At 36.8% G+C, this 22488-nt stretch overlaps 1 protein-coding gene across 11 annotated transcripts in view; it reads left to right on the forward strand.

The window, feature by feature from the left end:
- Nucleotides 1-22488, forward strand: part of SEMA5A (semaphorin 5A) — an 844194-nt gene that overhangs the window by 221191 nt on the left and 600515 nt on the right. For all 11 annotated transcript variants that reach the window (XR_009963244.1, XR_009963245.1, XM_062610854.1 and 8 more), the window contains 2 exons: nucleotides 8410-8617; nucleotides 20320-20437. Coding sequence is in view for 9 of the 11 variants with exons in the window: in XM_062610854.1 (XP_062466838.1) it covers nucleotides 8410-8617; nucleotides 20320-20437 (326 nt within the window). In the remaining 2 variants the exon portion in view is untranslated. The remainder of the gene's footprint in view (nucleotides 1-8409; nucleotides 8618-20319; nucleotides 20438-22488) is intronic.

The raw sequence follows: 22488 nt of genomic DNA on the forward strand, positions 1-22488 counted from the left end.
ACTGCTTAAACAACATTTCTTAAAATGATGTTGGTATCTAAAGTACTCTTACTCACATTTTAATATAACTTTCTGAATGGGGATGTAAATGGTGATACCTCTATTGTGGGGACATGATCAGATAGCAGTGCCTTGAGCAAATCTGATACACTTTGTGGGCTTCTCCTCTGCCGTAAACACAGCAACATGAGAGTCAAAGGTCAGTCTGTTGATACAGCAATGTAAATGGTAACAACACTCATATGGGGTATGTAGAGCTGAGCTTTAATTCTCCTGGGCTTGAGAATTCAAGCCTTCAACTTCCTTATTGAATGCTTGCTCCAGGAGAGAAGGGGCTGCTGTGGGATGGGGAGGAGCCCTCCTGGATCCACTCACCAACGGTATTTTAATCTACATGCAGAGCACACAGCTCATCTTGCCTGCAGATGGAGGAGCACAGCAACTCACAGCCAAGTAGGTAGAGAATTCAGCTGGAGAGATGATGCCTTGCTCCCTGCTGCAAGGGCTATTAAAATATATTTTAAATGCCTTTTTAATTAAACAGTAAGTACCCTGAAGTTCTCTAATGAAATGAAAAGCACCTAAATCACATCAGAAAAATCACATTCATTCATTTTCTTGGCTGCAGCTGAGACTTTTCTGTCTTTAGTTCAGCTGTGTCCTAAACATTGAGGGAGAATTAGGTAACAGACTGTCACTGATTTTTAATTTGTCAGCAAATCAAGTCAGTGTGCAAGAAAACAGTGTAACAAAAGATGTTTCAGATCTTCAGTAGGAAAAGGTACTGGTTAAAGTATCTATATATTGTTGTTGTTACATAAAATAGTTTTACAAAAAATGAAGGTTCAAGTTTTAATTTTTTTCACTTTAGATGTTATTACTGTTCTGAACACCAGTTTTACACACAGAGTCTTAAGGGAGAGAAAGCTGGTAACTGAACCCAGATCTCACAAGTCTCCAAATTGGTTCATAAGACAATTTCTTTATTAAAACTTTTATCATTGAAAATTAATTGAGTTTTCAAATAAAAGATTTTTAAAAGATACCACTTCATAAAGTCTTAAAGTAGTTAATGCTTTATGTCATTTAAACAAAAATAATGTACCACAGATTGAAATGTTAATGTGGGGTTTTATTGACTGTAGCCTGTTAAGGACCTGTAGCTGTTACAGCTTTTGCTTATATGCATTCTGAAGATACATGCTGACTAAATTGAGTTATGAAGTGTTATAAATAGGTTCATCTGCTCTAAGTCAGACAGAATTTATGAACTTGTATCTTACCTCTTGCGGTCACATCTTTGGCAAGCTGAAAATCTCTTATCAGATTCAAAATAGAAGTAGTAAATAAAGGGTGCGGCGATAAGCATGAGTCATGAAAAATACATACATTTTGAGATTGCTGAAATTACTTTGGGTTTATTTTTTTTTTGTCAGGGAGGAGGAGACATCTCTTTTAACCAACTACTCTGTCCTTTGAAACTTAATACACTAAACACTATGTAGTGTAACTGTATATAATTTAAAGATACATTTTACTAAAATATATTAAAAATAAATATGTACCTTTTTAACACTTCTTTTTTTCTTTGTAATTGTGAGGACACCAGACAAGTGAATGTCTAATTGTAAGATCGTTGCAAACTGCTTATAGTTTGACAGGAAGCTTCACATGAACAGGGCAATTTACAGCATTTCTTGGGAAAATGCAACAAAATTATTTTTGTGTTTCCAGCTACAGTATTTGTTACAAGCTTTTGTTATGCAGTTACATAATTGCCTTTGTGAGATAAAAAATGTGCTTTATATCTGTATTTCTGTTAATATCCATCATTGTCTTGTTATCATGATGATAATGATCTGTAATAGCAAGGCAGTCACAGTTGAAATTCTTCATAAGCTTATCACAGTTTTTATTCTCTATGAAGGCTGCAAGACAGAACATGTTCAGATTTCTAACCTCCATTTTTAACTGATACTCGTAGAAAAATCATATCATATATAATTTATTATACCATGAAATGTATTAAGAGTAGAAAAAAAGACCAAATTAGTTAGCACACTGACCAGATTGTTCAAGCAGTGGTTTAATTTCAAATGGAGAGATGAACTATAAGCATATAAACCAGCTCTGAAAATAAAAAATAAAAAAAATTAAATTTATGCCTTGGTAAAGCATCAGATTCTCATATTCACTTTTTTTTTTTTTCCTGAAGAAGTAATGAATATGCATTTAAAATGTTAAAATATTTGAAGTAAAATTCTGTAAATTAAGGTGGGAATTTTAAAATCAAGCTATATACTTGGGTTGGTTATTTTGTTGGGGTTTTTGTCCTGCATCATTGTAGAAGTACTACACTTACCCGTAATCTGTTTTTAGGCTTTAAAGCAGAAAGGTTGAAGCTCAGTCTTTCACTTGTCCTTTAGGCAGTAGTGTGATTAAAAACCGATTCCAGTAAATCAAGTATAAATGCATATCTCAGAAACCTGGAGGTAAAAGATAAATTAAGTTACAGAGAATGGTTATATTATCTTCTGAATATGCCCTTGCTTTAAACCAAATTGTACCCCACTCCCTTATGGGAAAAAAGATTATAGCAAAGGCTTTAATTATCCATATTCTACTAATGATTTCACTAACTTTAAAGTTATTTTAGGAAGGGAAGAAATTGCCAGGTTTTAAATCCTCTAATATTCTGTGTACCATATGCGTCTTTTTTGATGTCACACAGATTGCTAAATCATAAGTCCTGGGCTTTCTCTTTGTGTGCTTATCCAGCTGCTACATTAGCTGTTCCCGTGGGTTTTTTTCTACATTGAGCACGCTTAAACTCTTATGCAATCTAATACTGTCATTGGACTAATTTTCTGCTTTTAACCAAATGCATATTCTGCTTTGCAGTAGGGCTTTCTTTCAGCTCTTGTCGTGGAGGAAAGCAAACACCGATGATGCTTTTTTTTCACAGTGAGAGGATGTTTATCAATCACCTTGCACTTTCTTTGATGTCATACAATTATACATTCCGTACATCAATTTTTGTTTGATATTTCAATTTATTCTTCTGAAAGACCACTGCTTTGAAGGCAACCCTAATACCCTATTTTTTTCTGTTTCTATGGTGCTGAATACAAATGTTATATGGTGAATGTAAACACTTTATATACACGTATGGATAATATTTACAGGAAACTTAACATTAACAGATTTGTTCTTTAATTTCAGAGTCTTAATACTGTCTGAATGCTTTTATTTCCCTCTGGAAAAATAATTTTTATACAAGTAATATGCAAAACCAGAGTATAATGGACAAAATAAAAATAGTTAATAAATACGATTTTACAAAATATATTTCAGATTGCACTCAGAAAACCTATGTAATTACATTCATTTCAGCTACACTTTAAAAATGTATTCTCTGGGATATCCATCTATTCATTTTAAACTTTTCTTAAAACAAAAAAAAACTGATTATGATGTCAGTGAGTCTGTTTTCACTTAATATACAAAGCAGTGTATTTTTTGCGTAGGGTGTACCTTATTCCTTACTCAAGTTCAATTACAAATGTCACTTGAAGTATCAAATAGAGCTTTAGCTTAGATTTTCTGTGTCTTGAGTTGTCCATTTTGTCTGCATTGACCACATATTTTCATCTACCTACAGCATTATACTTTTCAAAACAATATTTTGTGGGGAGATGGCTAAATAGACCCTTATTTACATTTACTATTCTTAGTTCATAATTTGCAGTGGATTTTGCTTTTGAGTTTTTCTTAGTATAGGCAAGGAGATTTTCAGATCTGTAAAGGCAACTTCTTGTGCTCAGAGAGTGCAGGAATACTTGTAAAGTCATAAATGTAGGCATAAAACTAGCCTGAAGATGTATTTGAGACTATTACAAGTATCTTTTGCTAGCAACTCATGTGGCTTAGAAGGCACCAATGACTTTTTTTTCACATTACTGGAAGATGATGCCGTAAGCTTCTCCTCTGAAAAACATTGACTCAGATTCTGGGTGCTGGTGCTGGTTCAGTTGCTTTCTGAAAACCACCCTTCTCTCCAAGATACTATGCTGAACTAACGTAAAATGTAGATAGTATTAAGTTTTGCTTCACTGTCAAAAATTACAAGAGTTAGGTCTGAAAGTTTCCTTCTCAAAAATGAATGCATAAAGTTTTTTTTCCTTTCTTTTAAAGCAGTGAAATTAACTTTCTTTGACACTCCCTCATTTTGGATGATTTGCTAAAGAAGTTTTTGCTTGAAGAATACAGCAATATTTTGTAAACATAGTAGCTCAGATAAACATTTATTCTCCTCCATAGCAACAAGTTACACTTTGCTTTTCAGTTTTAGAGACCATCCTTGGATTTTGTCCCATTATTATTTTGCTCATCACAGACTCTGTTGCCTCCTCTTCGACTCCTTCTCAGGCTTTCCATTTGGTTCTTCATAGTCTCCTACACATTACATTGTAATATTTCAGCTAGAATTTTTCTTTCCTCCACATGTTCATTCACAGTGACTAGATTTCGAATGTTCAGTTGCTGGTTTTACAGGTGTTTTAAAATGTATTGAGCTTAACAAAGCACATTATTTACTCATTGTGGCCGCTGTATTTTACTACTCCTGCATATACTTGGTCATCCTTAAATCAAGGCTGTTAGGTGTCTGCATCTATTCCAGCATGTCTTGCTTACACTCAAGATGCGAAGGTGCCATTCATTTGAATTCTTATATAGCTGTTGGATTCAGCTTTGACATTTGTGATGAAACTGCAACTTTCATTGTGTCCATGGCAATGAAGTTATATCCATTAGGAAGGTCTGTGTTTACTATTCTTCTTAGCTGTTTCCTGGCAGGAGTGGATGGTGATTTTGATTATAAAGTAAATATTCACTTGAAAGATTTTGACAGGTCTAAAAACCTCCATGTCCCAGAGCTGTATTCAAGACACATTTCTTTCCCTGCTTCTCTCTTTGTTTTGCTTTACAACTGTGGTGTGAAAAAACTGAACAGCCAACACTTTCAAGGATGGGACTTTAACAAGTTCTTTAGGAAATATGCAATCTTTGCTGGAGGCTTGGTGCATGATCTTGCACGCATTATAGCAGAATTGGAAACACTGGAGCAAATGACCTGACTTTTGAAAGTACTGATGCAATGGTAATGATTTTCCACCATAAGGAACCCTGGTCTAGCCATTATTACATGCAGGTATAGTTTGAGGAGGTTTATAGCTACGTACACTTGCTATGTACCATAGCCTGATGAACACAGCCACCAATTCAATCTATGTCTGTCTCAAAAGTTTTATATACAAATAGATCCTCACCCTAGTTTGGGCTTTCAGGTGGTCCATGCAAAATCAAAGTCATAGGCAGGAGAAATTTAAAACAAAGAAGATAGGTTATAGAAGGTCAGAAGTAGGAGAGTTTACTGACGCAGAAGTAGATCTCCAATAACATTTTATTCTTCTTTTATTGAACTTACATATGACCCACATGGCTGTTTTAAGAGTAGTGTTTCTTCCTGATAATCCATAGGATCCCTGGAACTGTTTCTTTACTTAAATCCCAGTCATTTATGACTTCCAACATTTCTGTGCAAGTGCTGATCTTAGACAACAAATGGGAAAGGAACAGTTTAGATGCTGAAAGAAGTCAAAAGGAAATGGGAGGAATGGAGAAGGTATGCCAAGATAAGGAGGAACAAGAGCAATGACAGCTGTCCTGGGGAAGGCATTAGTGCTGCAGATCTCAGTGAGAATGTTTTATTTCTATCTAGAGTAGTATGCTCCTGTAACCATACTCCCCAGGTCATAGGCCTGAATATTAAAAAAATAAAATAAAATTGGAATTCTGCCCTCTACAATAAACAAATTCACTGAGGAGAAAAGAAGCACTGCATATTTGGGTTTGGTCATATTCTCTTGTGCAAAGCTGCACTTTAAAATTAAAAGTGTATATAGTCTTGGGTTTTTTTTTCCTTCTATCTTGGCAGAAGTGACAGCAAATGGCTCAGTCTCTGGATGCCAGACTCAGCACAGCGGCAGGAAGAAATATTAGTTTATATGAGAAGCACGTGCTGAATGTGTACCTGATTTTTGTCTCATGCAGGAAAAAGATGCAGGCAAGCCAAATGCAATGAATCATGAATCATACTGAATCTGTTGGCTGGCAGTTAGACAGGCGATACCAAATTGTACTCACTCATCTATAAAGTGATCAATATCACTTTATATCTGTAAAATCACTTTATATTTTTAATTTATATCTGTAAAATGATCTCAGTGATTATTCTTCCTCTTTTCTTCCTGCTTGTACCCCTTCCAAGTTCCATGCTCCAAAAAATAAAGTCTAACCCATACAGCCACTGATTTCTTTTACCTGGGCGCTTCTCAGACCATGTTTTTACCTTGAAATGTACTGTAATTATAGTTGAGATTTTACATCCAACCATTACCAGGGGAAACACTGCTTCTTAGATTCTTCAGTGGACCTGGTTATCACTTTGTTATGAGACAAAACTGATTCTTAGCAATGGTTTAATTGATTTTTTTTTAAATATAACTGCTCTTTAGATTGTTTGGAAAGAAAGTGATAGTCAAATTAGAGTGATTTTTAATAGCAAAAAGGTTAAGTTTTAATGAAAATTAAAACTCTCATTTAATGAAAGGTTTTTTTCCTACTAAATACACACAGTGAGTCCTGACAAGACTGCTTATACCAAGAGAGGACGAAAAGGTAAACAATTATAAAAAGTGATTATATTAAGAATTGAGAGGTCAGTCAGAAGACTTCAACATGCAGACATTATCTGTTACACTCAAAATCTTGTTAGGGACTAAGGGAAATGCACTTTATCTACTGAGCTAAGCATTTGTAGTTCATCTAATTCGTTTTGACTGTCTTATAAAATTAAGTCCATATTATCCAAGTATTAAAGTTTTATTAATAGTATGGTTAAAATCTGATACATAAACTTCCTAGAAAATGTTATTTGGTGTTATCCTCCCGCTTCCAGTACTTCTGCAGTTCTTAAGACTATTCAGTCTTCCTCAGGAAGAGGGAAAAGACTTTAACAGTAATTAGCATCTTGAGTTCTCCACCTCCTCTTCAGTTTGGAGTTTGCTTGAGGCTACTTTTCTGTATTTCCTTAAGTTTGCTTAATTGCTGTTTGTCACTACGTCCCAGGCAAAGTGTGGGAGCAGCACGCTGCCCCCACACCACCTTGTTACCCAGGAGGGGCTGTTTGTCCTGCACTGACTAGAGGTGCCAGCCCCTGGCCTAGGTGCTACCAGAGTGAAGCCAACACAGGGAGGCAACAAGCATGTGGCCAACAGGCAGTTGCTGCCAAGGCTGAAACAAGCTCTCAATAAGGCAGGGCCAGACCCACGCTGAAACCCTGCATGGCCATCTCTCCACCAAGCTGCTGGCTTTGTGCTAGTGATGGCAAACCCCATATTTAGTGGTCTGCAGAACATCCCAAACATTTGTCTTGCAATTGTTACCAACTCACAAAAGATGTTAGTCTTTTGAGACTTCATATGAGTAAGAGCTAATCTCAGTATGTGTTTCCTGTGTTGAATCTTTAAAATTTACTGTTGCTGGTACCTGGAAAATTGCATAATACAGTTTTCCTCAGAACAGTACCTAAAATATTTATCAGTATGAGAATGTGCTCTTTTGCGTTCAGAACAAATGTTCTTTGCTATTGCTAAATTATTTAAAATCTTTGCATGAGAGAATCAGAAATCTCATCAGTTGTCTGACACTGGTTTGTGATGCTTAACTGTCTTTGCTTAGAAATCACAGTAAGTGTAGAAGTTAAGAGAAAATGCAAAAAGATAAGATTTTTTTAGAGGTCAAAATCCAGATAAGTAAAAACAAGGAACACAGCCTTGTTTTATTATTGTATTTACCCAATTAAGATCTACAGGTAATCATGCATATGAACACAATACATATCTAAACCCCATAGTTTTCAGCACATAGTGTTTTAAAACAGGCTGGGACGATGATGGACTTTATTGCTTTTTAAACTGCTTTAAACATAGTAAAGTACAGTACAATCTCATAAACTAAAATCAGTAACCCTTGCTATGAATGTGCATTTGTAATGATCAGAGTTTGAAAGGTTGTTTTCCAGTGACTACTGCTGTGAAGCCTGTTATGCACTAATAAAGTTATGTTTTTACTGTATTATTTCACATAGAAAACTTCAATGACTGTTTTCAAGTTCTTTTCACTGTACTGTAAGCAATTTAGGAAACTCCAGTCAAAGTACTCCCACGTTCTGAGGCTTCATTGAAAGCATCCAGTATGCGATGAAGATTTATTCACTGAATGACGTTAAGTAGGTAGAATTCCTGTAATGATTTTTAGTAACTCATTTTCCTCTTGTATTTGCAGACTACGGTACTATTAAGAAAGTACTTGCCCCAATGAATCAGACTTCAAGTAGCTGCCTGCTTGAGGAAATTGAACTCCTGCCGAAAAGTCAGCGAGAGCCCATCAGGAGCCTTCAGATCCTACACAGCCAGAGTGTCCTTTTTGTGGGCCTTCAGGAACATGTAATTAAAGTCCCCCTGAAAAGATGTCTCTTTTACAAAACATACAGGTATGAAGAATCATCTAGTTTGATTTGATTAGAGAAAAACGCTTGCAGGGGGTTGTGGAAAAATGGGAAGAAAAATGACTGTAAGTAGGAATCCAAATTACCTCTCTCAGCAATAACTTTCTATCTACACTGTTTATGAGAAGCGTCTCTGACTTCTTGTACTGACTTGTCAGGGCTAGATGAGACTCTCAAGAAATTATATAGATATTTAAGTGTCATCATACAGATTCTGAATCGTGGTATGAAACTTTAAGAAATGGCTTATATACAAAACAGGTATCTAATAATGTGCAATATAGCTGCTGGTTTAATATATTTGAAACTTGAAATTTGAACAAATTTAATGTGTTTTTTTTTTTTAAAACTGTAATATAACTGAGCAAACTATATCCCTGTGAGTTCAGACAGTAAACTGAATTGCATGAACTGAAGTTAAAACTGGTTGGAAAAGTGGCTATTTAAAGGTAGTGCTGGATCAGGAAGCCATAATAAAAGTTAATATTCTACTAGGTGAAAAAGTTATGCAGCTAATAATTGTTCAGTCAAACAAGGAAAATAACTTAAAAATTATCACTTGGTTTTTAGACTATATCATGGTAGTTATGGAATTTAAAGTTCAGCGTACAACTTTTTCTATAGGCTATCAAAGCACTTCTGGGTTGCAAAACATATACTACTAGAGAGTGTTAATTTCATGTCATTCGTTATATCTTCCCTTTGATGTGTGGTTCCAGTAATTAAAGGTAATTATTCTTCTTTTGCGTCAGAGAGACTATGAACCAGTGTGATGAGCTTTTTGAGAACAGTAACATGCATTTGGTTGTGCTTTAGCTTATTTTGCTCTCGGCTCATTTAATATACGTTCCTTTGAAAAGCCCGGCTATTAAAGGAGAGAGAAAGGGCTGCCAGTTGTCTTTCTTGGCAGCTACACTCAGGATAACAAAGATGTTGTTTGTGCATCAGACAGAGATTATACTCCCTGCAAAAGCAGTGATCATTTGCAGGAGGAGACATTTCTGGCTGTCAGAGAGACCATGTGTGCAGTCACAGCAGGGAGGTGACCACAGGACACAGGTATAGAGCTGTGGCTTGGGACAGTCAAAGGACTTTTCTGAGGGACTTGGCACTACAGGGGATTGGAGCCATGCAGGAGCCCAATGAAAGTCTACTGGGTTGAGAACAAGACTGGAGTAAAAGCTGTGCCCTGAAAAGCTGGAGAAGAGAAGGGAAGGGCAGTATCCTCCTTATTGCAGTTCTTCACCAGCCCTTTTTGCTTATGCTGTGTTACGTAGCATATTTTAAGCATTTTCTACTAAAATAGAAGTGATAGGACACTCAAAACCCCATTGGAAGACTGCAATGCTTGTTTTAAGGGAAAGTTAGGCATGTCTATGCCTCAAGTTTTTTGTTAGTTTAAGGGCCAACATAAGACCAAGTTTCATCTTTATTGTATTTAGCGAGTTGAAACAGGATGTGTGGTGGTTTGGTAGCCCTTTTTGTTTTGTTTCCTCTTTCCCATGAAGCGAAGACCTTATATACTGTGAGGTGTATATGTATGCATATGTGTATATCTGAAGAAAAAAAATCTAACGACATATTCTAGTGCTTCTCTCTTTTCTTGAATATGATATGATTATGCCATTCTTGTTGCATAAGACATTAAACATGATTCCCTAAGCACACATGTTTATTTCAGAAAGGGAGATTAACCTGTTGTCCTGTGTTTTCTTAGGGTCTGCGTACCCATAATGGCAATGATAAACACAGAGAGCTCAATAATGCACATATCCCATATTTATGCCAAGCCTGCAGTCCAGACAGTTCAAGGCTGAAATCTCGTTATGTTAATAGTGAGGTGTGAACTCCAGAATTCAGAGATGAGACTTCCAGAGCACCTGCTTAGTTGGTGCCTATATGGAGGTCCCACAAAGTCCCTGGTACCTGTGAGTACAAGTCCTGGGGCACATCAGTGCTGTTCTCGCTGCAGGGCCCAAACATACTTTTCGGCCTCACAGGGTGGGACTGCTGTCTCAAATCATAGACCAGATGCATGGCTGCAGGCTGAGCATTCCTCTCCCCTTAACAGTGGGGTCTAATTGACTAGATTTGAAGAGCTTGCTTTAAAAAAAAAATAAAAAATGCTGTTCCCCTTTACCAAGTAGAGCAGTAGTTAAATGGCTCAAATCCTGCTCAAATGATAACTTGCTCCGCTGCCCAGAGCTATGTGAAATTGTGTCTTCTGCTGAAATGACTTACTTAGAAAAAGATAAAATTATTCCTTGTAGGCTTTTCCAGTCATATCTTTTGTAGTTGTATGACTTTCCTTGTAGTAATTAAATATCCATTGCATCAAAATGATTGCCATCCATTCTTTCTTCTTGGTCAAAGTGTTCACTGGCAATTCTAGCTGTTTTGTGAGAAAGAAGAGGATTTGCAGGTGTGACCTAGATAAAATAAGGCGTCTCCTTGTCATCTGTCATTAAAGCCTAATGTCATTTGGAAAATACAGACGTACTCTTTCTCTCACTATCACTTACTTTTGGCTTGACTTGGTTTTTTACTTTGTTTTTTTTCCTGGCTTATGCTAGATTTCAAGCATATTTCAGTCTCTACTTGAAGGCAGTATAGGTACCTTACGCAGGTTTATAAATTTCATTAGGTAGTAAAACATCTGAAATTTGGTCACTGCATTGCTGAGTGCTTTAGTACTCACATTCTTGTTGCATTGCCGACTATTACTTCTAGTCTATAGCAGTGGACAGAGTAATGGGCAAACCTCACCTTCAGCAGTGCCTTGGGGAATTGTGTTTTTTTTTTTGTTTGGTTGGTTATTTTTATTTTTGTTTGTTTTTTTGTTTTTTTGTTGTTTTAATTTTATCCATTCATACTTACAGCTGTATAACTGTGCCAAGGCTGTATTCTGAACTTGCATCAGTAGTAACTAGAGTTTCTTTCCTGGATCAAGGGCATATGTAGTCTTTAATATGTACTTCACATAATTATAAATAGAAATAAAGCGTGCTTGTTTATGAATAACAGCCTTAGAAAACCCCAAAGCCTCAAGATGTACTAGCCCATCTGCTCTCTCTTTTTGTGTCAATGGCAAAGTGCTCACCATTTAATCTTTTCTAATCTTTTCGTTTAGGTTTATTGCAAAGGTTTCAGACAATGCAACTTCAGTCCCTCTTTTGAACAAACTGTTCCACAAGCTAATATCTCAATATCACGATAATTTTGATATTGCCTGTTTTTTTTCTTTTTATTTCATTATTCCTTGATTTATCTTCACATGCTAGCCTCAAAGCATGTGCTTATTGCTTTTATTTGTAGTTTATTATGTCTCCTTAATTATCACTCTGACATGCTGTACATGTTTAGCTAATTTGTATTTTCTTGTAAAGCACTCCAGCACTTTCCTGTGGTGGAATCCTCTGTGAAATGGCGTTGCCTCTGACAGACATTCCCTCTGATTCAGGATAGTCCCGTTCCATACCAACTCACAGTTCCGCTCCCACAAAAGCTGTTATTGAAGGTCCTTGAAAATATAGTTTTACATTTGGAGGCTTATTTTGATTTTTTAATTTTTTTTGTGTGTGTGTTCTAGGTGCATTTCAGTGCACTTTAGTACCATGGCAGCAGACCATGCTACAGGTAGAACCTGTTGTCACACCTATAGGTTGGGTTGCTCAGCACTTTCCATTATGCCATGATGGTTCTGCTGTTTATAAGTTGCCCATGCTAATTATTTGGATTGACATTTTTCATGGTGGGGTGGTCTCTCACTGACTTTGGCCAACGACTGAACAGTTTTGAACATCCTGACATAATACTGCTGTTTTCAGGAGTCAGCTAAGAAAAAATGGTTTGAGGTGTTTGAGTTCTTAAAAACAGTTCCCCAAAAAGCCCTGGTGTCTTCATGCTCCAGGAGAAAGCAGCAAAGCAGTTACCTTGATTCGCTCTCCTTGGGGAAAACCCTCAAGGTTTGACCAGGCTATTACTGCTTGGGTGTTGCAATTCACAAACGTTTTTCCACCTTTTTCAGAAGACTGTCAGCATTATTCACTGGAGCTACTATTTTCACTATGAATTCTCCCACTTTCTTCAGAGTTGAGTATACCAAGCATAAAGCACAAGTGACTTTTGTATACCTCCTAATTAACTGTAATGTGAGATAAATAGAATTATTATGAGGAGAAAAATAACTGTTAAACTCTCTAAAGCTGCAGTGTTTGATATTTACTTTGAAGGCTCTATGCATCTGTAATAAAGAATAAGATCTGTAGCAGGGGAATAAAGGCTTTCCCCTATAAAAAGAACCAAAGAACCAGTCATTTGTCTTCTATTGGCAGCTGTAGCTTCCATAAGCAACTTTGGATGGCAGTAATTTTTTGGAGGCAAATTTATTGATGATAGAATTTGTACTGGTGTTGTCAGTGGATCAGTTCTGAAAGTAGGGGCAATGAAAGGTTGTATCAGCCCAATGTTCTGCAATATCTTACCAAAAAGGTTCACAAATTGGTACTTCTCATGGAAGATAGGTTTCATGTGCTGATCTTACTATAGCTACTTTTGTGTAAGTATTGTCACCTGCTAAAAGCTGTACAAATAGTGACTTCTCTGGTGTAAAAAAAAACCAACAATTTCTGGGAATTGTTGAATATTAGTTTTTACATTCTACACTTAAAATGTTATTGGGTCATAAGACTGTTCTGCTAAGTAATGTTATCATAGCTATTCTACTGTAATCATAACTGTTCTCTCCATCTGTACACCATCATTTTTATTTTGTCTTCATTAACCATCAGCTAAGCAATCTGTATGTGTACAAAAGATAACTGTAGCAGTGCAGTAGTAGAAAGGGTATTGAATTTACTAACAAAAGAAAACAATTATTACAAATTTTATTATGCTTTATTTCATTCATAGAACTCTCACAGTGGGTGACCCTGCTTGAACAGGCAGGTTGGACTAGATGTTCTCTGGTGGTCCCTTCCAGCCACAACCATCCTGTGATTCTGAGTAATGTTGCCTAAATTATTACTAAGTGCTGATGTGTCCAGAAGAGCTTGCCAACAATTGGAATTGAAATTGCTGTTTTAAAATAATCATTCCAGAACAGTTATTTTTTGATATCCAGGTGGATTTCCTTATTTGAAAATACGCAAGGCTAATTCCAGTTTAAATCAAAGAAACATATCTATATCAAAATGTTGGAACCACATGAGTAACAATCTGAATTAGTGATTCCAGAGTATCGCTATGGATCTGGGGATTCTGGAGAATCTGGAGAAGTATTCTGGAAGAATGCTACAGAAGTATTCTGGAGAATCTGGAGAATCTCTGGAAGTATTCTCTGGGAAGAATCTCTGGGAGTATTGTCCAGAGTCAGAATCCTCATACATTTCCCAGACTGGGATAAACCATAATCCTGGCTGCAAGACTGTGTTATAATGACATTTAAAATATAGATATATTAGATGTATAGATGTATAGATGTATTAGATACACTGGAAAATTATCTTCAATTATTGTGAACCTATGAGTCAGCAGAACCATGAAATAAGCACACTGAAAGTTTTCCTCACTCAAAAGAAGTAGAATATTAGTTCCATACTGGGGAGGGAATCAATTCAAGCTCTACAAATCTGAGGTTGACCTATATTTCTTCCTCTGTGAACAGCAAGGTTTTAGCAGAAAATCTTTTGTCTGTCTGGCCCATAAAATCCACCAGAGACAAACTATGCATTTACACTTTGCTGTACCTGAACTACATGTGTGATCTATGCATGTGTGCATTGCATTGTAAAGCACACGTTTTTGGCAACAAGAAGGAATTTTTATAAAAAGATTGTTACAGCCTGCTCCCAATGTATTTCTTGAAGTAGCCTTTTGAGGAAGAGGAAAATGTCTTTTCCTTTTAGTCTGAAAAGTTGAAAGAAAACCAGATGGTCTTGACTATGTATTTCCAATTCAGATTTAATTGCTAGGATATTATTTTAAACAAAGAAGTAAGCTAATAAATAAAAATTTAAAACAGGCACATGGTTTTCAGATGTCATGATGTAATTAATTTCTTTGCTTTAAAAAAATACCAAAACATTTGAGGATTTCTAAATTCAGTGTAGTTACTGTTGAGTTTTTCTTGAAAATCACCTGACATGTTTAAAGCAACCCACTTTCTAAGACGTCATTTCACTAGGCATTTGATACTTGGCAAGTATCAGATTCTCTAGAAACAGAAGTTAAAGGAATTGGATGGTAAAAAGAAAATAAAGGGAAAACAAACAAATAAACAAAACCCCAACAAAAACCCCCATGCAAATATGGAAGGGTTTTTATTCGAAAATACTTTAACATATCACATGCTGGACTGCTACTCAGACCAGTGCATACCCTATGCAACTCAGCTTAGAGTGCTCTGCTTTACACACCAGTTGTTTTCTCATGAGAATTATTTTCAGCTCTCATAATATTTGACAATCTTTTTTTGTAGACATTTATTTGAAAATTTACAGAAAATTGATATCTGAGGTTGGACTCCACCATTGACTGGAATGTGAGAAAGAGAGAGAGGGAAGGAGAGGTGGAGAATATTCTTGATGCAACAGTGTGAGCTATGAGCAGGATTCCAGGAATAGGAGCTTGGATGCTCCAGTTCTATGACTCTAAACTGAGTGCTTTTGAAGGCCATCTGCTCCTTGTAATACACTGAAGTGAAGATATCTACAATTACTTGTGGAATGAAAGGTAACAGCGCCCTTGAAATGTTGGGGTGGCTGCTATCTGGTTAGTCTTTTTAAGGAGTCAAGTTGTACGTCCTAAATTGGGGCTTGCTATCTTTATAATGATTAATTTTCTAGTCTGAAGTTAACCTCAACATTTAAGTTCAAAACAACCTAGGTTACAGCTGGCTAAAAGGATATGGTGCTTTTGTACCCTGTTTACATTTATGTCCACTAAAGATGCACAGGTCTTTTAAAGACATGGGGATGCTATATGGAAGCAAACATGTCCAGCCTGGGCAACCACTGTTGTTGCTGTTCAATGCATAAACTTGTGGGAAAATCCCCAAATCTGTTGCCACTTAGGTAGCTCAGATTTTCAGAGCCTATTTGCAAGCCACAGATTTGCAAGCTCCAGTTTCAGCCCATCAAAATGGCTTTGGAAACCTTAGCTGCAGCTGGGGGTCCCAACATTTCCAGGCTCCTGGAACCTCCTCATAACCAGAGGGCTGGAAACTATCTTGGCTGATTGACATGGATGGGGACCTCAGATGTTGTTTCTTAAAAACAAATGGCAAGCCTGCATTCTTTTGTAGAGAGCATGCTCTGAAAATTGTCTGTCGCATTTGTTCCAAGTAGAGCTACTTGGAAATGCCAAGATTCAGAGAACTGTGTGTTAGAAACAACTTTAATACACAAATTGTGCATAAATTCCTGATTCTGACTTTGAGGGGAGGTGTTGTGGTTTAAGCCCAACCAGCAACCCAGAACCATGCAGCTGCTTGCTCACTTCCCCTCCCCCTTCCTCCCCTCTCTGCTGAAGAATGTAACTCCCACAGGTTGAGATAAGAACAGTCCAGTAACTAAGGCATAACACAGACCATTGCTGCTACCACCAATAATAATAACAATAAGGGAAATAACAAGGGAAGAGAATACAACCGCTCACCACCTGCCAACCGATACCCAGCCCAACCAGAGCAGTGATCTACCCCTTCGGAGTAACTGCCCCCAGTTTATATACTGGGCATGATGTGCTGTGGTATGTGGTACACCTTTGGTTAGTTTGGGTCAGGTATCCTGTCTCTGCTTCTTCCCTTCTTCCCCTCCTTTGACCAAGACTCAAAAAGTCCTTGGTCAGAGTAAACATTACTGAGCAGCAACTAAAAACATCGGTGTTATCAGTGCTGTTCCCAGGCCAAAAGTCAAAACCACAGCACTGCACCAGCTACTAAGGAGAAAAATGACTGCTACTGCTGAGCCCAGGACGGAAGAAGCTGGTAGATTTAAGGCTAGTATTGTCAGTGCATGTTGTGAGATTGAATCACACCTAAGTGAGGTTTTATTGCCTTGTAGAAATTCAAGTAAGAGGAAACACCAGTAGTCCACACAGAGTGACTGAGATTATTAAAGGCTTTGATTTTTCTTAGCAATACAAGCAAGGATTAAGCAGGATTCTGAATATTTGACATGCATCTTAGTTTGAATTCCTAGGACCTTATAAATTACATGCCTACCTTTTATGGTCTACATCATTCCTCTGTATCTTTAGATCGCCTTTCTTCATTGCAGACATATATATATGTGTATATATCTTCAAAATCATCAGTAATGAAAACGCTGATAGGTACCTTTGTACAAAAGTCTATTATCAGATTCATGTATTCATTCAGAAATGGATAGCACAGCGCATTTGGAGCATGAGACAGGCTTTTATCTTCAGTTGTCTGTTCAAATTTGCAGTGGGGAATCTGGCTTCTGTGAAATAAGATAGTAACCCCAGTTCAGTTCCTGCTATACAGTGTCCGGATCACAGTTGACAATAATTGGAACTAGGTAGGCATGACTATCTCAGCAGAAACTATTGAAAGGATCAGGAGACTGAAATATTCTCTCTTCTTTAAAATACTGTGTAGAGGTAAAGGCAGAAAAATGTTTCATTGAACAGTCTCTGAAGATGCACCTCTTGTGTTTATATATTCTCTGAGAAGAAATGTTACATCTCAAGAGAATAACAGTTTAACACAAAAAAAATATGTTGATATGGGAATATATTCTTCACCTGAAAAGCGATTTTAAAATCTCTCTGAAATTAATGGTATCAGGATATAGCTTTTAATTTAAAGTGTTTTTTTGTTCTTTGGAGAACACACAATGAATTCTTTCTAGTCTTAAACTGTATGGGGGTTTTAATATGTTTTGCTCTGAATGGTGTTCATTTCTGCCTTATTTTCTGTCTGAATAAATCATCTCAAATGTAACTAAAGTAGAATAGTTTGCTAGCCTGCATGGTGATAATCATAAAAATGATGAAGAAAATGACTTGCTATTGCTGGTTTGCTTTAGAATGAGATGACTTTTGGTTCTGTTACTAGTCAGTCAAAATCACTTATTTAAGTGTTGCATGACTGTCAATAGGCATAATGAATCATCACAGCCAAATGAATGCCTTGCAGGAGCGACACTCATCTAACTACTTATCATTTACATTTGGTAAAAAATGTGAACTGCCAGTGTAGGGGGAAATTAGAGTTATTAGCTTCTTAAAATCAGTTTTCACCTGCTCAGTGGACTTTTTCAACTACATTCTGAAAAGACTCGCCTAATTTTATCTTTCTGCAGTGCTCTGCAAACCTGGTTGCCTACTGAAATGGTCAGTGTTTACAGTGATCGAACAGGCTTTGTTACAGTAGTGTGAGGACTTTTCAACATTTTCTAAACTTTATTTCTTCCATGAAACTAGGATCTGTTCTGATACCAGGAGGTTATATGAATGGTTCAAATAGCTTTTAGTGCCCTACATTTAACTTCTAAGTGACTTGTAATGACAGGTGCAAACCATTTCGATTTGCCTGAGTGGAAAGTAATGTAGAAACAAAAGCAAAAGAGGAAATGGGATCTAAGAGCAGAGTGGGAGAAGGATCAGCTTGCTGCCAGGAAGGAGGGAGTGCAGTTCTATGTGAACCCATACTGGCTTCTAAAATATTTTATGTTTTGATAAAAAGTGTCAAAAGCATAATCACTGCATTTAAAACTAGCAACATGTAATGTAAAGGAATAGTGAAGTTGGAAAAGTGAACACTTCTACTTTGAGAAATAGCACAGCTAATGTTGCCAATTGAACATTATGTCAGCCTTTAATTTTGTTTTGTATTCTTTTTTCATAAAATGTGCATTATCAGAGATATTCTAAAGGAGAATGTTAAACATCTTGTCTTGCAAATACTAGAAGACTAAGAAACTTAAAACTTTCCATAATTTCCATTAATTGTCCTTCTCATTTTCTATATAATTAAATGCAAATGTGCAGCCTGAGTTACAGAAATGCTACATGTTCACAGTTGCAAGAGCCATCAGTGGGAACTCTCTTCTCAACACTGAATCCCTTAAACCAAAAGCTTTATCTTTGAACATGCAGTCTAATGAGGGGTACCTAGGGAGTTTTGACTATTATGTCTCTTACTCTGTGCCCATTTTGCAGATGGCAACTATCTTTCCACGTAATACTGGCAATCCACATTGCCAAATGTACCATAGAAACTAATTCTTAAAATATTTATAAGCAGTAAGAGCCCTCTGTAATGGTATTACAGAACTGCATACTAGGGAATTAATAAGTCTGAATTTTGTATGATGTTAGTGTGGCACTACATGAGGAATGCTGGACATAAATAGAAATATGAATAAAACAGAGGATTTGTAAGGACAGAATTACGGAAGAGCTAAGGTTGACAGGGGCCTCTGGAGGTCATCTGGACCAACTTCATGCTCAAGCACGGTCTCCTGGAGTCAGTTTCCTAGGACCAAGTCCAGACAGTTTTTGAGTATCTCCCAAGGATGGAGATATCACAACCTCCCTGGGAAGCATGTGCCAGTGCTTGGTCGCCCCCACAGTGAAAAAGTTATTCCTGATGTTCAGAGGGAAACTTCTGCGTTTCATTTTGTGCCTGCTGCCTCTGGTCCTGTCACTGGGTACCACTGAAAAGAGCCTGGCTCCATCTTCTTTGCAACCTTCCTTCAGGTATTTATACATGTTGATGAGGTCTCCTCTGAGCTTTTTTCTTCTCCATGCTGAACACTCCCAGCTCTTACAGCCTCTCACAGGAAAGGTGGTGTGAACAGGCACTTAAAAAGAGAATGATAATCCACATGGATTTGAGCTGAACAAGCATGATCAATCTAGCATTTTTTATAACCTTACCAAAATGTTTGAATTTATCATTTTCATCTATAATTTCTAGGTACTTTTACAAGTGTTAAAACAATTCTATTATGCTTCACTGTGATGGGATTTCAACATCCTGTCTTATTTAACTATGAAGCTGCAGACCTATTGCCTCAACTGCTAATGCTTGACCTACCAGTAGCAAGAAAAAGCTGCCATTTGATAGTGAAAAGAACTTCTAGTTTTGTAAATTGTACAAAACTAGACTCTGTAGGAAGCTGGACTATCTCCTTCCCTCTAAACTTTTTTCATCCTTATGTGCCACTAGGAAGGAATGTCTGGAGCAGCATGTGTTGTGCAAGAGATGTGATGGCAGCCACTAGAGCCCCTCTAAATTTACTTCCAGGGATTCTGTAATAGTGCAGAAAACAAATCAATTCCAAATTCCAAAACTTATAGAAAAGACTAAGAACTGTAACTCCTGAAATATTTTTTTGGAGCTAGCAACATATGCTTTTTATGAATTGCTGTAATTCTCCAGTAATTAAGTACAATAATCAGTCTTGATGCCATACCATGCATGCAGCCAGAAATTCAGGTGTATATTTGAAAAAAATCCTACCTTTGCATAGGCATTCAAATTAATTTCTCTTCTGTTTTGTCATTTCATCTGTAGCGTACCACATCAGGGATCAATTTCACTATCTGTTTTAGGACTATGAAATATGAACAGACACCACATGGCTATTTAGAGATCTTTAGCCAGTACAGATGAAGGTAAATGTTCATGTTTTCTGGTTGTTTTTCATTCACAGTGCATGCATTGGATCCCAAGACCCTTATTGTGGCTGGGACATGGTGATGAAGAAATGCACAACGCTGGAAGAAAGTCTGAGCATGAGTCAATGGGAGCAAAGCATTACTGTGTGTCCAGTAAGTCCAAATATGTTTGTCTATCTCTTAAAACTTTTGATTCCATGTGAATTTCATGTGAATAAGCTTACATAGATTTGTCAAGCTCAGAAAACTGTATTTAGGGCTATTTTTCTCAAGCCTTCCCATCACATTTTAACAGGATATTTCTTTTTCTTCTCAAATGATTGATATATTATGATCAAATTATTTGTAGTACTTTCCAAGGGTAGTTGCATTTTACCTATAACGTCTGTGTTCCCACAATGAAAGCAAAAATTCACTAACACTAGAGAGACAAACATGTTTTTCTCTGCAGGATTTTGCTCTGTTTTGTACTTCAAAAAAAATTTAATCACTAGTGGTATAATCTTCTCTTTTAGGATCATTGTTGCTAATAGGAAAGGCCATACAACATCTTTCAAAGTCCATGAATTCAAAGGGTGAATTGTATGAGTTAAGTCTCCCCCACATAAATGACAGAAGTGATAGTTATAAAAACCTCAGTATTAATATTTACAGTGGCTTAGCACTTTAAATATTAATTTTGAATAAATGTTATACAATAAAAAACAAACAATAAAGTTGATTTATATCTCTCCTTTCAAATGTGGTTCCAATGTTGATTTAATATTGATTCTTTTCTCTTACTCCAAAGAGCACTAAAAGAGGGTTAAGAAGGATCTTCCTTGAGCTACTAAGCTTTTTGCTGTGGAAACTCATGCTGCTTTATCTTTGCTGCCTTTTGCCCATGAGGCTTTAGAACTCAGTTCTGGTTTCATTGCTAATAAGGACTTCTTGAACTTGTCCCTGCTTGCCACTGGAGCACATGAATCTATGTATTTGTGCTCATACAACATCCATGTTCTATTCTCCATGTGTTTAACAAACTCCTTTTAAAATTTTATTGAAAGTCCTCTTTCTTTAGCTAGGCTTTGTTTAGTGAAATATATGTGAAAAATTAGAATGAAGTTCTTCCAGCCTTCACTTGTGATATTTACATGTGTTGCAGCAGCCTCACGGACACAAATCACTACCCTGATTAATTATGAGGTTCCTGAGAATTAGCTCCTGTGTTCTGACTGTGTTTGACATTAAATAGTAATTTTTCAGACAATATCTTGTCCGATGCCTTGCATCCATGCTCTCACATTTTGGCCTAATAACAAAGACTTGCATGCAATTCATTATTTTAGCTCAAATCAGGAGCAGCCTTGGGGCAAATACTCTGATTTTTCCCATCTACTATTCTTTGGTTCACAGTCCAAAGCAGTCTTGAAGCATACAAGCCACATTACTTTTGGATGAAATTAAAACAAAAATGTGCTCCAGCTCCTACTAGGTATTTGATCCGTGGCCAGAGTGAGTCCAAAGTAAAGCCCACAAAATAGGTATGGTGTATGTGTCAGATCTTCAACACCAGCTGTTTTATTTTTCAGATTTGCCTGTGTGCATACCACTTGCTAATAGGGACATAATCGTTGTCTCACAGAAAGTCTGGATTCAGTCACTAGTGAAGTCCTTGGCTGTCTGATTGGCAAGTAACTAGATGCATTGTACAGTATATTAATTCCCAAGTATATGCAGTGTATCATATATGACTGTACTAATCTCAGGCTAAAGGTTGTTAAGTGGGGGGTTTGCTGGTGGGTTGCTGTATCAGGAAGGATTACTGGAAAGAGTCGGTTGGTTGCTATTCACATGAGCAGTCTGCCTTCTGCTTCGTCTGAATTCTGGCATTAGCCCTTATTTTCTTTCATATATACAAATCATGAGGCCAAGAGAGGGTTGGCGTGGGATGGAGGAATGATTTAGAAAGCAGAATTTTATTCTATTCTGTTGAAATGGAAAACCAATTATTTAGTATCTGTTGTATGACAATTGCATAGGATATGTCAGTCTAGTCAAAGCAGGGGAGCACCAAAGGATTGTTCAGAAATTTGTCTGCAGCTGTGAGACTTATACTGCATATCAGAGATGAAGGGATTTAGCAAGCCTCCAAAGACTTTTTGGAGTTGAGCAGATTGAGATTGCATAATATAGGGAAAAATTTAGAATTAACTGAAAAATTT

The sequence above is a fragment of the Pezoporus occidentalis genome, unplaced genomic scaffold (genome assembly GCF_034315485.1).
Source record: "Pezoporus occidentalis ecotype Australia unplaced genomic scaffold, CSIRO_AGI_Poc_V1 ctg15, whole genome shotgun sequence".
Lineage (NCBI taxonomy): Eukaryota > Metazoa > Chordata > Aves > Psittaciformes > Psittacidae > Pezoporus > Pezoporus occidentalis.